General features: G+C 46.4%; 1 protein-coding gene across 6 annotated transcripts in view; it reads left to right on the top strand.

Annotated features, from left to right (window-relative positions):
- PATJ (PATJ crumbs cell polarity complex component) overlaps nt 1-18,192 on the top strand; it is a 328,942-nt gene that overhangs the window by 113,956 nt on the left and 196,794 nt on the right. For 5 of the 6 annotated variants that reach the window (XM_040360804.1, XM_040360805.1, XM_040360806.1 and 2 more), the window contains exons 19-22: nt 4,081-4,290; nt 10,723-10,827; nt 13,631-13,927; nt 15,786-15,891. In XM_040360804.1, coding sequence (XP_040216738.1) covers nt 4,081-4,290; nt 10,723-10,827; nt 13,631-13,927; nt 15,786-15,891 — 718 coding nt within the window. The remainder of the gene's footprint in view (nt 1-4,080; nt 4,291-10,722; nt 10,828-13,630; nt 13,928-15,785; nt 15,892-18,192) is intronic. The other variant, XM_040360807.1, reaches the window with a different exon arrangement.

Below are 18,192 nucleotides of genomic sequence, written 5' to 3'. Positions count from 1 at the left end.
AGATGGTGCAACTAAAATCCGATGTACAAACGCGTATGCTCAGAACCAATGCTAAACATCAGCCAACAATGGCAGAAGTTGCCCAAAAAGTGGAGGTAAAGAGATTAAAAACCACGTGGTTTGGTGTATGTTGGCTGAAAATGTTGTGCCGTCTGTATGCAGAACAAGTTCACGGCCAACGCCCTTCGAACCAAAATCCACACAAAAGTTGGTTGGAAGTCCGATCGTGTGTACGAGGCTTAAGTCTATACAATTATAAATAATATTGGATGTTCAAATTTTTGCATTAGGTCAATCAATTTTTCGTATTCTAGTATAACTTTTTTAGTTTTGGATAGAGTTGAGAGGGATTAGAACACCTGTCCGTTTTTATTTGTGTCTCTCCCTCTCTATGTGATCAGTTTACCATTCCTATCGAAAGTAAAAGAAAATCTAAAATTGAGTTGTCCCCAGAGCGGTAATAGAGGGGGGGGGGAATCTTTCAATAGGGTCACTGGTTATGGTGACCTGGGGATCCCCAGGAGATTCTCCAATTTGCAGGAAATTCCTACCACTTCCTGTTTGTCTACGGGACAGGAAGTAAAGGGAAATCTCTCCAATGGGACACGGACGGCAAACATACATTTTACAGGGGTTATAGCCCTTTCTTACTCTAGCCAAAATAGGGGGGGGGGGGGGGTTTTGCCTATAGTTACACTTTAAAGAAATCCAGATGAACGTATAAAAACTGCGCTTATTTCTTCTCTATATATTTTGAAAATGAATTCTAGTCCTGTTTACTATTTTACAAGTTGTTATGCCAAATTGCCACATTTCAGCATCTGGTTAAAATCAGGCTTGCACTTGGAGTATCTGCTCTGCAACTGTGGCTTGTCTCCAGGGCCGCCATCAGAGGGGTACAGGCAGTACACCTGTAAGGGGCCCAGAGGTCCCCAGGGGCCCGGATGGCAACCCCCCTTTTTTTTTTTGTAAGGGGCCCCGAGCTCCCAAGGGCCCTGGATGGCAACCCCCCTATATATATATATATATAAAATTATTATTTTTTTTTTTTTTGTATTTATTTATTTTGTTTTTATTAAAGGGCCCAGAGGTCCCCGGATGACTACCCCCTTTTTTTATTATAATTTTATTTATTTTTTCTAAATATATATATATTTTTTTTTTGTAAGCTGCCCAGATGTCCCCAGGCCAACCCCCCTTCTTCTTCTTTTTTTATCTGCACCCAAAGCCCCCCCGACCTCAATTTGCGGCAGCAAGCTCCCCCCGCTTCAATTCGTGGCACCCCCCACTTCTCAATTCGTGGCACCCCCCGCTTCTCAATTCGTGGCACCCCCCGCTTCTCAATTTGAGGGTGGCCCCCCCCCCCCCCCGGTTTTCTGCTCCAGGGGGCCCATGCCTGAAGCTGTGTAAGGGGCCCCCATAATTTCTGATGGCGGCCCTGCTTGTCACAGAGGAGTACTGATAGGAAATCGCATTGTATGCGTAAAAGTATTAAAAGCAGCCAGAGCCATGCTGGCGTATTTTCCGGGAGCCACCGTTTACGGAACAGAGCCCTAAAGGAATGTATCAGGTATGCCGTCACTGGCTGCATCTAAAGTAAATATCTCCTAAACGTCGCACATTTAGGAGATGATTACTGTAACTTATTATAGGCTTACCTATAGGTAAAAATCATGCATGGAAGTTTACTCCCACTTTAAGGTGAAACACCTTTTTATCTTTACAACCATTTTAACCACTTACCGCCTGCCACATAGCAATATGACGTCGGCAAAGTGGTTCTGTTATCCTGACCGGACGTCGTATGACGTGATCAAGATAACAAGCCGTCAGCCCAGCGATCGGAGGTGCTGTGTGTCAGTCTGACACACTGCATCTCCGATCATGGTATGGAGCCTCTGAAGGGAGTCTTCTTGCCACGTGATCAGCTGTGGCCAATCACAGCTGATATTCGTAAACCAGGAAGTGGCGGTAAATGGCTTTTCTCGGTTCGCACTGACAGGGAGAGCCGCCAATCGTCTGCGCTAATGATCAGCACATTGATTATCATCAGAGGTCCCCATCAGTTGCCAATCACTGCACAGCAGCTGACAACCTGTGCCCCATTAAAGCGGAGCTCCACCCTAAAGTGGAACTTCCGCTTATCGGAACCCTGACCCTGACCCTGACCCCCTCCGGTGTCGCATTTGGCACCTTTCAGGGGGGAGGGGGGTGCAGATACCTGTCTAAGACAGGTATTTGCACCCACTTCCGGGAGTCCACTCTACGGGGACCTGCGGGTAGAGCGTCACTTCCCCCCGTTGTGTTCTGGGAAACAGCGGGGGACCAGTGAGCATGGCGCAGCATGACTCACGCATGCTCTGTAGGGAAACCGGGCAGTGAAGCCGCAATGCTTCACTTCCTGGTTCCCTCACGAGGATGGCGGTGGGGGCAGCAGAGTGACGAGCGATTGCTCATCTTCTGCTGCCGACGTCGCTGGACTCCAGGACAGGTAAGTGTCCTAATATTAAAAGTCAGCAGCTGCAGTATTTGTAGCTGCTGACTTTTAATATATATATATATATTTTTTTTTACAGCGGGGCTCCGCTTTAAGAACGTCTGTCAGTGCCCATAAAAATGCCAATCGCTGCCCTATCAGTAATGCCTGTCAGTGCCCTTCAGATGCCACTCAGTAATGCCTGTCAGTAGCTCCTCATCAATACTGCCTATCCAGTGCCATCTATCAGTGCCCATCAGTTTTTTTTTTTCTGTCTTTTTTAGTTTGTTTAGCAAAAAATTAAAAAACCCAGAGGTGATCAATTATCACCAAAAGAAAGCTCTATTTGTGGGAAGAAAGTGATAAAAAAAAAACAATTTAACAGGGAAAACTTTATTAGACAAATCAGCATTACATTACAGTTACACTACAGTAAAAAAGTGATACAAATTTTATTTGGATACAGTGTTGCATGACCGCTCAATTGTCCTTCAAAGTGCGACAGCGCTGAGAGCTGGACATTTGTCCTGGGCAGGAAGGGGGCAAAGTGCCCGGTGTTGAAGTGGTTAAAATGACGCTCGCCATATCCGCTCTCAGATTTCTGGAGAAATTAACAGTATTTTTTATTTATTTTTTTGCACTAAAATAATTTCTCACCAGTAAATTTAACAGACCCAAAGGAAGCAAATAATATACGTTTATTGTAGGCATCAAGGCCAGGTATCATTTTCTGGAGCATAGGGCAATAAATGTTAATGCGGAGTTCCGGCCACAATTTCACTTTTTAAATATAAATACCCCTGTAATACACAAGCCTAATGTATTCTAGTAAAGTTAGTCTGTAAACTAAGGTCCGTTTTGTTAGGTTGTTACAGCATTTAGACACTTTATAAAATAGAAATTGACTGGGGCCATCTTAAGTGTGGGCATAATGAAGCCAGACTGTATGACTTCCTGGATTTCAGCCTTGCAGATCTCGCACATGCTCAGTGCTGCACAAGCAGTGTAATAGGTTTCAGATCAGGTTTCAGCACCTGTACTGTCCAAGTCACATGATTCTTCGAGACTGGGGAGTGCACAGACTCCTGGAAAGTTACACAGAGGGATGATTAACTATTCTGCCTAGCAACAACACTTTGAAGGCATCTAAAAAAAATATATTTTTTCTTAAAGGACTAATGACATTTTTTTAAAACTACTGATGTAATGTTATATTTATGGGTGGAACCCCACTTTAAGACTGTTAGTTTGCCTGAGCACTTTGTAAATGATGGTGGGGGTGAAGTAAACCAAAGATCTTTATCTGAAATTCAATCGTTCACTTAATCAATCAGCCAATCATTCAATCAATGGTTATGCCGTGTATAATTTTGTTATAGATTCCTATTTTCATCTTGCTTGAGCTTCAAGATCGAAAAAAAAACCCAATGCATTAGAGCGTTTTAATCAGTTATGTACCTCCCTTTTTAATTTTCCTATATAAATCTATATTTCTTGTAACAATCTCGTACATTGACAATCGGATGGATGAAGGGCGCAGGCTGTGTGTAAAGAAGCTGCCACTTTGGTCTGTCTCACTGTCTGGTTTTTGGCTCCATCTTCAGGATCCTTTAGATCCAACACGGACGGTGATCGTGGTTCAGTCTCTGGTCGCAGGTGGCGTGGCAGAGGAAAGCGGCCAGATACTGCCAGGCGACCGCCTGCTCTTTGTAAATGACAGTTTTATGGACAATGCCTCACTGGATGACGCTGTGCAAACATTAACATCTGTCCCGCCGGGGAAGGTCCGCATTGGCCTTTGCAAGCCGTTGGTGGTAAGATCTGAAAAGCAGCCCCTTTTTCATTAAAAATCTCTATTTTAGTATTTTTTTTTAAATTAATTAAGAAATAATAAAAAATAAGACTTAATTCAAGCATAAGAATATATAAAGAAACTGAAGCAGAAACCTGATTCATTTGGTGTATAAACACGATCGCATTCATGTGAATATATTTGGTGATCAGTTATCAGCCCCAAAAGCTAAGTGCTAGAGTTCTACAATTAAATTATCTGATTTCTGATCACTTAGAGCAGGGGTCTTCAAACTTTCTAAACAAAGGGCCGGATTACTGTCCTCCAGACTCTTAGGGGGCCGGACTGTATCCATCAGGAGTACAAAATCCCCCATCATTGGTGTCATTGGACCCCATCATTGGTGTCATTGGGAGGAATTCTGCCCCATCACTGGGAGGAATTTTGCCCCATTATTGGTGTCATTGGGGGGAATTCTGCCCCATCATTTGGAGGAATTCTGCCCCATCATTGGTGTCATTGGGGGGAATTCTGCCCCATCATTTGGAGGAATTCTGCCCCGTCATTGGGGGGGGATTCTGCCCCATCATTGGGAGGAATTCTGCCCCATCATTGGTGTCATTGGGAAGAATTCTACCCCATCATTGGGAGGAATTCTGCCCCATCACTGGGAGGAATTTTGCCCCATCATTGGGAAGAATTCTGCCCCATCATTGGGATGAATTCTGCCCCATCATTGGTGTCACTGGGAGGACTTCTGCCTCGTCATTGGGAGGAATTCTGCCCCATCATTGGGAGGAATTCTGCCCCATCATTGGGAGGAATTCTGCCCCATCACTGGGAGGAATTTTGCCCCATCATTGGTGTCATTGGGAAGAATTCTGCCCCATCACTGGGAGGAAATCTTCCCTGTCACTGGGAGGACTTCTGCCTCGTCAGTGGGAGGAATTCTGCCCCTTCATTGGTGTCATTGGGAGGAATGTTGCCCCATCATTGGTGCCAATGAATAAAAAAGCACCCCAAGGGCCGGATAAGATCAAGCAAAGGGCCGCATCTGGCCCCCGGGCCGCAGTTTGGAGACCTCTGACTTAGAGCATGGGTCTTCAAACTACGGCCCTCCAGTTGTTCAGGAACTACAATTCCCATCATGCCTAGCCATGTCTGTGAATATCCGTGTGTTACAATGCCTCATGGGATGTGAAGTTCTACAACAGCTGGAGGGTCGTAGTTTGAGGATCCCTGACTTAGAGCAGGGGTCTTTGAACTGCGGCCGGGGGGGGGGGGGGGGGGCAATGCGGCCCTTTGCTTGCCTTTTATCTGGCCCACTCACATGAGAGGCTTTTCTGCCTCCTGACACCATAAGGCCCCTTTCACATTGAGGCGTTTTTCATGCGGTACAGCGCTAAAAATAGCGCTGCTATACCGCATGAAAAAATCATGCCCTGCAGGCTTCAATGTGAAAGCCCGAAGGCTTTCGCACTGAAGCGGTGCGGTAGCAGGAGCGCTCCAAAAGTCTTGCTAGCCGCATCTTTGGAGCGGTATAGGAGCGGGGTGTTTACCGCTCCTATACCGCGCCTTCCCATTGAAATCAATGGGAAACCGCGGTAATACCGCCCGCAATGCGCCTCTGCATAGGCGCATTTCGGGCGGTATTAACCCTTTTCCGGCCGCGGTATTACCCCTTTTTACAACCGCACCGCTAGCGCCCGAATATCGCTGTAAATACGACGGTATAGCGGCACTACAAATAGCGCGGCTATACCGTCACCGCACCTCCACCGCCCAATGTGAAAGCAGCCTAAATGGTGCATTATCATACCTCCCAACTTTGTGAGATGGAAATTAGGGACACCTATCAGCAAAAGTATGCAGGCAGGGGCGGACTGACCATTTGTGCACTCGGGCACTGCCGGAGGGCCCTGTGCCACTAGAGGGCCCAATCAGGATTGCCAGCCTCAGTAAAAACCAGGGACAGTATGTAAAAATCTGTGTTTTTAAAACAAATCCCAAGATTATAGCTGCCCCGTCTCTATAATAACTTTTCAGTGTGTGTATGTGTATTCTGTGTATATGTATACTATGTGTGTGTGTATTGTGTGTATACTGTGTATGTATACTGTTTGTGTGTGTGTATACTGTGTGGCCCCATAATCTATTGCCTGGGGGCCCCATTATCTCCTATTACCCGGGGGCCCCATGAGTTGTCAGTCCGCCCCTGTATGCAGGCATAGGACACACCCATTGCCACGCCCCCATAAGGAAGAATTGTAAAAAAAAAAAAAAAAATGGTTAAGCCCACAAGTGCTTTTCTTTACCACTACTATTCCTTTATATTGGCTTTACAAATGCAGCAATTTAGAAATCAGATGAAAGATTTAGGGCTGGAAAACACTTTTTGATAGATAAAAAGTGCATTTTATATTCAACTCTATAGATCAGACCAAAATGAGGGACAAATGAGGAGGGATGAGGGACAGAGGGACATTGCTCCAAATCAGGGACAGTCCCTCGAAATCAGGGACAGTTGGGAGCTATGGCATTATTCATGCCACTGGCATCAACAGTGGGGCACTATTCCTCCGCCTAATATCAAAGATGGGGCACGGTTTACTCCAAATGATGCCTGGAAAATCTTCTATTCAGGCTGGCCACAGTTCTGCCCCCCTAAAGTCTGGGGGGAAAAAGGTAACTGGTCCTTTGTTTAGACAGCTTAGGGTCCCTTGACTTGGAGGCTCTGTACTGTGGAAGCCCAAAAAGAAAGTAGAGGACAAAGGACTAGTCGCCAGTATTGCCTGTGGATTCCCTGTAGCCGATCTTTTCCTATCAGATTTTTACCATACCTTGTTCTGTGTGGAGGCAGCCATTTATGTAGAGGAACTAGGCTTGGCGTCCTCATGCCAGAGCTGCCTCCCTAATGACTGGTGGGAGGAATGAGCAATAATTGTCACAAGAGATACAGAAAGCAAATAGTGGAAGCAGGGAGATTCTTGCATGCAGGTTCTCAGGTACAGCTTCCACTCCAAGAAGGAGAAAAGGGAGCAGCACAGTATGAACAGCACCTAATCTCACTCCATATCTGGTGAGACTTAAAGGGGTTGTAAAGCCTTGGGGTAGATTCAGGTAGCAATTACGCCTGCGTATCCATAGATACGCAGCGTAATTGCTTAGTTGCGCCGGCGTATCTACTTTCTGTATTCAGAAAGCTAGATACGCCGACTTTAGCCTAAGATACGACTGGCATAAGTCCCTTTTACGCTACGCCTCCGCAACTTTACCGGCAAGTGCTTTATGAATCAAGCACTTGCCAGTAAAACTTGCGGAGGCGCAACGTAAATTTTTTATGTTACGCCAACGCAGTTTTGCGCCCCCTACTGAATCTACCCCCTTGTGTTTTTTCACTTTAATGCATCCTATGCATTACTCACTATAAGAAAATCCATCCGATTTTTTCCTCTGATGTTTTACAGCAAATCGGAAACGATTAAAGATTTGTGTGAAAATTCTTACGAATATTCTCATACAACAAGGGCTGTTTTTGTTGATTATTGCTTCTGATCATGCGCAGTCTTTCTTTTCTGAATTTTCTTGTACAAAAACGGTACATTTTAAACGACAATCGTTTGTTTTGTTACCGTACGAGAATTTTTTTGGGAGTTTATCGCTTCGGGAATTTTTCGGACGTCTGTCAAAAGCTGTGTACACACTATAAGAAAATCGTACAAAAATCCTTTGGACGAAAATGTTCGCCTGGTTTTCTTATAGAGTTTAACAGCTTAAGGATCGCCTCCTGCACATATACGTCGGCAGAATGGCACGGCTGGGCACAAGCACGTACAGGTACGTCCTCTTTAAGTGCCCAGCCGTGGGTCGCGGGCACGCGCCTGCGAACCGATCCGAAGCTCCGTGACCGCGGGACCCGCGGACCCGATCGTCGCTGGAGTCCTACGAGCTGAAGAACGGGGAGAGCAGTGTGTAAACACGGCTTCCCCGTTCTTCACTGTGGCGGCGCATCGATCGAGTGTTCCCTTTATAGGGAAACACAATCAATGACGTCACACCTACAGCCCCGCCCCCCTACAGTTAGAAACACAAATGAGGTCACACTTAACCCCTTCAGTGCCCCCTTGTGGTTAACTCCCAAACTGCAATTGTAATTTTCACAGTAAACAATGCATTTTTAATGCATTTTTTGCTGTGAAAATGACAATGGTCCCAAAAATGTGTCAAAATTGTCAAACCTGTGTCCGCCATAATGTCGCAGTCACGAAAAAAATCGCTGATCGCCGACATTAGTAGTAATAAAAAAAAATTATAAAAATGCAATAAAACTACCCCCTATTTGGTAAACGCTATCAATTTTGCGCAAACCAATCGATAAACGCTTATTGGGATATTTTTTTAACAAAAATTGGTAGAAGAATACGTATCGGCCTAAACTGAGGAAACAATTTTTTTTTTTTTATATATTTTTGGGGGATATTTTATTATAGCAAAAAATATTGCATTTTTTTCGAAATTGTCGCCCTATTTTTGTTTATAGCGCACAAAAATAAAAACCACAGAGGTAATCAAATACCACCAAAAGAAAGCTCTATTTGTGGGAAAAAAAGAACGCCAATTTTGTTTGGGAGCCACGTCGCACGACCGCGCAATTGTCAGTTAAAGCGACGCAGTGCCGAATCGCAAAAACTGGCCGGGTCCTTTAGCTGCCTAAAGGTCTTAAGTGGTTAAAGAAGAATTTAACTCCTTTTTTACTTGCCTTTCCTCCAGCAATGCATGCCCCCTCACCGCCACTAACATCTTTGCATGATTTTCTTCTGGGTCCAGCGCCTTCGACCCTATTGATTGGCTGACCTGGGATGGTGTAACGGAGAAAATTAATCCTGACACTAAAGAAAGATATAAATGTACACTGAGCTTCACATGCACTGCTCAGGGTACATTTTAGAAGAAATGTTTCTGCAGGCAGGGGAGGAATGTTGCTGCAGGCAGGGGAGGAATGTTGCTGCAGGCAGGGGAGACATGTTTCTGCAGGCAGGGGAGGAATGTTTCTGCAGGCAGGGGAGGAATGTTTCTGCAGGCAGGGGAGAAATGTTTCTGCAGGCAGGGGAGAAATGTTTCTGCAGGCAGGGGAGGAATGTTTCTGCAGGCAGGGGAGAAATGTTTCTGCAGGCAGGGGAGAAATGTTTCTGCAGGCAGGGGAGAAATGTTTCTGCAGGCAGGGGAGGAATGTTTCTGCAGGCAGGGGAGAAATGTTTCTGCAGGCAGGGGAGAAATGTTTCTGCAGGCAGGGGAGAAATGTTTCTGCAGGCAGGGGAGGAATGTTTCTGCAGGCAGGGGAGGAATGTTTCTGCAGGCAGGGGAGGAATGTTTCTGCAGGCAGGGGAGAAATGTTTCTGCAGGCAGGGGAGAAATGTTTCTGCAGGCAGGGGAGGAATGTTTCTGCAGGCAGGGGAGGAATGTTTCTGCAGGCAGGGGAGAAATGTTTCTGCAGGCAGGGGAGAAATGTTTCTGCAGGCAGGGGAGAAATGTTTCTGCAGGCAGGGGAGGAATGTTTCTGCAGGCAGGGGAGGAATGTTTCTGCAGGCAGGGGAGGAATGTTTCTGCAGGCAGGGGAGGAATGTTTCTGCAGGCAGGGGAGAAATGTTGCTGCAGGCAGGGGAGGAATGTTTCTGCAGGCAGGGGAGGAATGTTGCTGCAGGCAGGGGAGAAATGTTGCTGCAGGCAGGGGAGGAATGTTTCTGCAGGCAGGGGAGGAATGTTGCTGCAGGCAGGGGAGAAATGTTTCTGCAGGCAGGGGAGGAATGTTTCTGCAGGCAGGGGAGGAATGTTGCTGCAGGCAGGGGAGAAATGTTGCTGCAGGCAGGGGAGGAATGTTTCTGCAGGCAGGGGAGGAATGTTTCTGCAGGCAGGGGAGAAATGTTTCTGCAGGCAGGGGAGGAATGTTTCTGCAGGCAGGGGAGGAATGTTGCTGCAGGCAGGGGAGGAATGTTGCTGCAGGCAGGGGAGGAATGTTGCTGCAGGCAGGGGAGAAATGTTGCTGCAGGCAGGGGAGAAATGTTGCTGCAGGCAGGGGAGGAATTTTGCTGCAGGCAGGGGAGGAATTTTGCTGCAGGCAGGGGAGGAATGTTTCTGCAGGCAGGGGAGGAATGTTTCTGCAGGCAGGGGAGGAATGTTTCTGCAGGCAGGGGAGGAATGTTTCTGCAGGCAGGGGAGGAATGTTGCTGCAGGCTGAGAACAGCATAGCACCCCACATGCAGCAGGAAGGTGGCAGTCTGCTTGCAGTATTCATTCACTTTGCTGGCATGTTTTTTGCAGTTTCTTGCACAAACTAATACTTTACCGTACTGACACTGAAAATAACTCCTACCTGCATACACATTACATCAAAGTTGTCTGTTTATCAATGTGAAATTCACCTGTACAAATTATCTTCTGTATTTTCTGCCTTTAGAACGACATGAAAGATGACACTGTGTATATTCCACATAGAGGAGAATCGCAAGATAATGTGGACAGTGTAATGGAAGACGCATCACTACGCTCCAATCTTTACCACGTAATTTTAGTTTTAAGTATATTCATGCTGGTTTGTTTTTCGTTTTTTTACTTTTATAAAAAAGTAAAAAAATTGGAAAATATGGAGGGTGGTTTGCAGGGCCGTATTAAAGTATAACTAAAGTCAAAACTTTTTTTCACATTATTAGCTGGATTCAGGTAAGTTTACGCCGGCGTATCAGTAGATACGCTGTCGTAACTCTGAATCTACGCCGTCGCAAATTTAAGCGTATTCTGGAAACCAGATACGCTTAAATTAGGCTAAGATACGAGCTGCGTAAGTCTCCTACGCCGTCGTATCTTAGGGTGCATATTTACGCTGGCCGATAGGTGGCGCTTCCGTTGAGTTCGGCGTAGAATATGCAAATGACTAGATGCGCCGATTCACGAACGTACGTGCGACCGTCGCAATTAGTTACACCGTTTACGTTAGAGATACGCCGGCGTAAAGATAAAGCTGCTCCCTAGGTGGCGCATCCCATGCAAGGTATGGACGTCAGAACAGGCCTATCTTTTTACGTCGTTTGCGTAAGTCGTACACAAATCGGGCTTGACGTAATTTACGTTCACGTTGAAACGGCGCACTTTGGAGCAATGCACACTGGGATATGTCCACGGACAGCGCATGCGCCAGTCGTTAAAAACGTCAATCACGTCGGGTCACCAGTGATTTACATAAAACACGCCCCCTGTTCCACATTTGAATTCGGCGCGCTTAGGCCGGCCCATTTACGCTACGCCGCCGTAACTTAGGAGACAAGTGCTTTGTGAATACAGCACTTGCCTCTCTAACTTACGGCGGCTTAGCGTATATGCCATAAGCTACGCCTGCCGAACGTTGCGCCTGCCTACGTGAATCTGGCTATATGGATAGAGTGGAGAGGGATTAGAACCCCTGTCAGTATGTATTACTGTCTGTGGCTCCGTTGGGGCGATTCCCCCCCCCCCTCTATTAGTCCTGTTAACCATTATCATTGAAAGTGAAAATAACCTAAAATTTGGGATTTTCTTTTGTCACCTGAGAAGTAATAGAGGGGAAATCTTCCAATGGGGACACTAATTCTGGTGACTCTGGGGTCCCCAAGAAATTGAAGGGGATTTCCTCTAACTTCCTGTTTAGTTATGGGACAGGAAGTGAAGGGAAATCTCTGTAATGGGACATATAACTCTCCCTTGCTCACCTCTCCCGCCCCTGCCCATTGAATGGGCAGCGCTACTGAAGCGCCTGCAAAGCACTTCAGCAGCACTGCAACATGGGCAATATTAACCCTTTCTTCGGCTGCTGGTGGGGGTTTAATGCTAGCAGCCAAAAAGCACCGCTATAAGACCCCTTTCACACTGTGGCTTTTTTTAGGTGCTTTAGCGTTAAAAAAAAAGCTGCATCTGCAATCTCATTGTGAAAGCCTGCGTGCTTTCACACTAAAGCACCTGAAAAATGCCCCAGTGTGAAAGGGGTCTCAGCGTTAAAAAAAAAAAAAAAAATAAGGCGCCTAAATGAAGCCTCATCTGCAATTCTAATGTGAAAGCCCGAGTGCTTTCACACTGAGGCGCTGCGCTGGCAGGGCGTAAAAAAAAAGTCCTGCAAGCAGCTTCTTTGCAGCGTTTTAGGAGCGTTGAATACGCCGCTCCTAAAGCCCCCCCTTCCCATTGAGGTCCTTTTTTTTTTTTTTTTAACACCAAAGCGCCTGAAAAACTCCCCAGTGTGAAAAGGGTCTTGGCGGAGCTTTACCAGTGTTTTTTTGGGGCGCTGGCAATGTGAAAGGGCAAATGAGGCTTCATTCAAATGCTTTTTTTTTACGCCAAAGCGCATGAAAAACGTGTGAAAGGGGGTCTAACGGCAGTAAATCGCCGCTAAAACTAGCGTCACTTTACCAATAGCGCCTGCACTGCCCCAGTGTAAAAGGGGTTTAACCTATGCCATTTACTATGTAGTACCCTAAGACAGTCCCTTCATTTGAATGGGTTGCCGAAGCACCAGAACAGACCTCAAATTGCATCTGCACCACGACGCACCACGAGTATAATCCTTCTTTTTTTTTTTTTTTTTTTTTTTTACTCTAAAGCCCAACAGGTTTCTAATCCTTTCCCACCAAACTTACAAGACAACTATGGGGCAGATCCACATAGAAATAGATGGGCGCAGCGTATGTGAGATACGCTACGCCGCTGTAACTTACTTTTGGCCGGTTCGAATCCCCAAAGAATTTGTGCCGTAAGTTACGGCGGCGTAGTCTATCTCTGGCGGCGGAATTCAAATCGGCGATTAGGGGGTGTGTTTCATTTAAATGAAGCGCGTCCCCAAGCCCATTTTTTTTAACTTAGACGTGACTTGCACAGAAAAAAAAAAAAAAAATCAAAATAAACGCGGGAACGACGGCCATACTTATCATGGCAGGTTTAACTATACGCCGGAAAAAGCTGACTAGAGACGCCGTAAAAAAATGCGCTGGCCGCTCGTACCTTCCGTGGATCGTCGGAAATAGCCAATTTGCATACCCGACGCGGAAAACGACGTGAACGCCACCCAGCGGACGCCAAAGTATTGCATCTAAGATCGGAAGGCGTACGAGGACATACACCTGTCGGATCTAACCCAAATGCCGTCGTATCTTGATTTGAGGATTCAAACCAAAGATATGACGCGGGTAATTTGAAAGTACCCCGGCGTATCAGTAGATACGGCGGCGTACTCGCTCTGTGGATCTGCCCCTATATCGGGACGTACTGCTTTTGTTTATTCTCCCCAATCTACATTATAAGCCTTCTGTATAATTAGTTTTCTAATTGAATGTTGCGTGTTGTAGGTAGAATACAAAGAGGAGCCATTCTTGGTGGAGGAACAAGAGGAGTTGGTTGACGAGCCATCGTTGGCGATGGGGCCAGCTTTCAATTTACAAGTCGATAAAACAAAGGCTATGCAAGAGTCGTGGGAAATGCGCGAATTGGGGGGCTTTGCCGAGGAAAGGGAGATGTTGGTGGATGAGGAGTATACGGAGCAGGACGACTCTCATCCCTACGCCAATCAGTTTAGTCTGGATTATAATGGAATCCCCTCCGAACGGAACCCCTCGTACAGCCAGTCCTGGCTAGACAAGACAGACGTACGTACAACAATAGGCACAAATCATCATTTACAAAGGTGGAATTTAACTGCTTATGAGATTGTCTGGCGCAGATAATGCTGTCTTTCCCCCCCCCCCCTTTTCTCCCTGACTGATTTATCACTCCACACCCCTGTCTGATCCTTTTTTCTCCTTTTAATTCCAGATTAGTTCTTTAAGTCTAGCCCAGTAAAAAATAAAAATGGCCACAAAGTTATTCATTGACTCATGAAATTGCAAGCTTGTGACTGTTTCAAAGCGCCTGCAAATTGCCATTTGATTGAACACTGGAGGAAAAAAAAAAAAAAAAAGTTATTTTGCAGACAGTCCGTGAATATTTATGAGCGGCCTGTCATGGTTTAAATGTAGGTATTGATCACGCAGTACGTCTGGAGCGCGCTTTATTGACCAGGGCTTCTTTAATTCAGAAGTTCCAGAATTATGTTTGTCAGTTCTGAAGTTTTGGGAGAGATTTTTTTTTTTTTTCAAGGGAACTTGTAGAATGGTGGAAATGGAACTGACGAATCAGTGGGACTGAAGATCTAAAGAGAGCCTGTCTTATTCAGTCTAAAAATGTGTGAAAGGCAAAATACAGGGCTTAAAGTGTATGTCGGCACAAAAAAGAAACCAATATATGGAGCACATCTCTACAATACATTCACATTTCCCATGTTTAACCACTTAAGCCCCGTACACGCGGTCGGTAAAAAACGATGAGAATGGTCCGACGGACCGGTTTCATCGGTTCACCGCTGAAGTGGCCCGATTGTCTGATGTGCGTACACACCATCAGTTCAAAATCCGATCGGGTCAGAACGCGGTGACGTAAAACACACGACGTGCTGAAAAAAACGAAGTTCAATGCTTCCAGGCATGCGTCCACTTTATTCTGAGCATGCGCGGGTTTTGAACCGATGCTTTTCTGTATTAACCATCGGTTTGGTCCGATGGGGCAGCGGTCCATCAGTTCGGTTTTGAAGCATGTTTTAAAATTTTGGACCGAAGGAAAACAGACCGATAGCCTATACACACGGTCGGTTTGGACCGATGAAACTGAACCTCGGTCCATTCTCATCGGACCAAACCGACCGTGTGTACGGGGCCGTAAGGACCGCCTAACCCCGATATACGTCGGCAGAATGGCACCGCTGGGCACAATCACGCGACCCGGCCCGAAGCTCCGTGACCGCGGGACTCGCGGACCCGATCGCCGCTAGAGTCCCGCGATCGGTCCCCGGAGCTGAAGAACAAGGAGAGCTGTGTGTAAACACAGCTTCCCCGTTCTTCACTGTGGCGCCGTCATCGATTGTGCGTCCCTATATTAGGGAACACACAATCAATGACGTCAGACCTACAGCCACACCCCCCTACAGTTGTTAACACACATGAGGTCACACTTAACCCCTTCAGCGCCCCCTTGTGGTTAACTTCCAAACTGCAAATGTCATTTTCATAGTAAACAATGCATTTTAAATGCATTTTTTTCTTTGAAAATGACAATGGTCCCAAAAATGTGTCAAAATTGTCCGAAGTGTCCGCCATAATGTCGCAGTCACGAAAAAAAACGCTGATCGCCGCCATTAGTAGTAAAAAAAATTTTTTTTTATAAAAATGCAATAAAACTATCCCCTATTTTGTAATATCCCCTATTTTTCCGTCCCTATTTTGGTCCACGCCGAGGTGTGTGTGTGTGTGTGTGTGTGTGTATGTATGTATGTGTATATATATATATATATATATATATATATATATATATATATAGTGTGTAATATTGATAGTCGATTTTAGTAGAATTTTTTTTTTTTTTTTTTTGATTGATCATCTGCAGATAACACTTTTTATTTTTATTTTCATCTAGTATATAGAACAGTCTGATCCAGGAGTAATGTCATTGATTGCTGCAAATGCATATGGAGCAGAAACTCGTGTCCAAAATCCAGAAGAGATTACCATCAAACTAGAAGGTTTTTATCAGTTATGTTTTTGTTTTTTATGTTGCTTTTTTTTTTAAATATGAACTTCAGGCATAAAAACTTTGACTTAAGGCCTCTTTCACACGGAGCGGACCGTTTCTGTGTCTGCTCCGTGTGTATCCGTCGGCTCAGCAGGGATCCCCGCTGAGCTGTCGGCGGACAGGGCGGTCCCAGCACACTGTGCAGAGACCGCCCTGTCTCTCCTCCGCTCTCCCCTATGGGGAATCGGATGCAGACGGACCGTCTGTCCGTCTGCATCCGATCCGTTCCGCCGGACGGAAGAAAAATAGGGTTTTTTTCCGTCCGAAAACCGGATCCCGACGGACGTGGACGTTAGCGGATGCTCCATCCGCTAACGCACGCGATCCCATAGGGATACATTACAAGTCCGTAAACGGACTTGTAATAAGCGGGCGGACGGACGGAGCGGACGTGTGAAAGGACCCTTAACTGTATTCCTCAATCGCTATAATTAAAATAAATTCACTTTGCGTGCGCCAAATACCCTTACAAACCCAAATATTTCCTTGTAAAAAGTAGCAGTGACAGCATCACTGTGTTGTACATAGGCTGTAAAGAGAGCGAAGCTGGAGGAGGGGCCCAGCTGGCTTCATACCCAGCAGAACAAAACCTACACGAGGGGGCGGAGACAAGACCAGTCATCCTGCACAAGGAGAGAGAGCAGCAGTGAGCAGTCTTTATTACAGGAAGCTCCTGCACATAGGTAAAGGGGTCAGTGTTACCAACCGTCCGTAATTTCACGGACAGTTTGTAAAAACAGGCACCCCCCCCCGTTTGTAAATGTCCGTAGTTGCGGGGATGTGCCAGTTAGAATAGCCGAGATCGATTTGGCTTGGAACTGCGCATGGAGATTGGAGGCAGGGGGTGATGGTAGCTGTGGTGGCACAGCAGAGGGGGATGGAGGCAGGGGGCGATTGGAGGCAGGGGGCGATTGGAGGCAGGGGGCGATTGGAGGCAGGGGGTGATTGGAGGCAGAGGGTGTTGGTGGCACCGCAGAGGGGGATGGTGGCACCGCAGAGGGTGGGGGATGGAGACAAAGGTTTTTGGTGGTACCGCAGAGGGGGGTGGAAGCAGGGCACGATGGAGGCAGGGGCAGGGCTGTCTTAATGAGAGGGCACACCTGGGCACTGCCCAGGGGCCCCAGCTGCATGGGGGGCCCCTGCCCTTTCCCCAAAGCAGCTGGTCCTTGAGCCCGGGCTGCCCCTTTACATCCCAGATATCTCCCCAGCACTCTGACCCCTCTAAACCCTAGATATCCCCTACCTCCTACCTACTTGATTTCTGTTTACCTGCACTGTCTCCATTGTAGGGGCCCCAGAGCATTACTTTGCCCAGGGGCCCATGATGCCATTAAGACGGCCCTGGGCAGGGGGCCTGGGGGAGATTGGAGGCAGGGGGAGATTGTGGCACCGCAGAGGGGGGTGAAGGCAGGGGGTGTTGGTGGCAGAGGGGGATGGAGGCAGGGGGTGTTGTGACTAAATAATAATTTGTCCTTATTTAATCGAAAATAACAAAAATATGTGTTTTTACCTTCATATCTACCTTAAATCACATTGCTATTTGCCCAGCATACTTGTTTGTAGCCTAAATACTGAAATTTGCACCTAAAAATTGAATTTACTAACTTTTTGAAATGCCAGTAAAAACGTGGCTGCGCCAGTAAATTTCGGGTGTCGTGTCAGTAAATTTCAATCTGGTAGGTTGGCAACACTGAAAGGGGTTCATTTACTAAAGGCAAATAGACTGTGTACTCTGCAAGTACAGCTGCTTCAGTGTTTAGTAAATCATGTAAAGCTTCAGTTTGTAATAAAAATCACATGCAAGGAAAATGGGGGGGGGGGGGGGGGAAGCATTTTTGCTTGCACATGATTGGATGATAGAAGTAAGCAGCTCTTCCCCTCATTTACTGAACTCTGGAGCAGCTGCACTTGCAAAGTGTACAGTCTGTTTGCCTTTAGTAAATAAACCCCAATGTCTCACACTGGATTACTGCACAGATCTGGAAGAAATACACAAAGCACACCGAGATTCAAGAAGAAAAAACAGGATGGATGTATTTAGGGGTCTCAAACTGGCAGCCCTCCAGCTGTTGCAAAATGACAAGTCCCATCATGCCTCTGCCTGTGGGAGTCATGCTTGTAACTGCCAGCCTTGCAACGCCTCATGGGACTTGTAGTTTTGCAACAGCTGGAGGGCCGCTAGTTTGAGACCCCTTATTTAGACAATATTGGGTATATTCAGGTACCTATGCCTAACTTTGCGGCGGCGTAG

The sequence above is a fragment of the Rana temporaria genome, chromosome 7, assembly GCF_905171775.1.
Source record: "Rana temporaria chromosome 7, aRanTem1.1, whole genome shotgun sequence".
NCBI classification, from domain to species: domain Eukaryota; kingdom Metazoa; phylum Chordata; class Amphibia; order Anura; family Ranidae; genus Rana; species Rana temporaria.
This window is presented reverse-complemented; position numbering and strand designations above follow the sequence as displayed.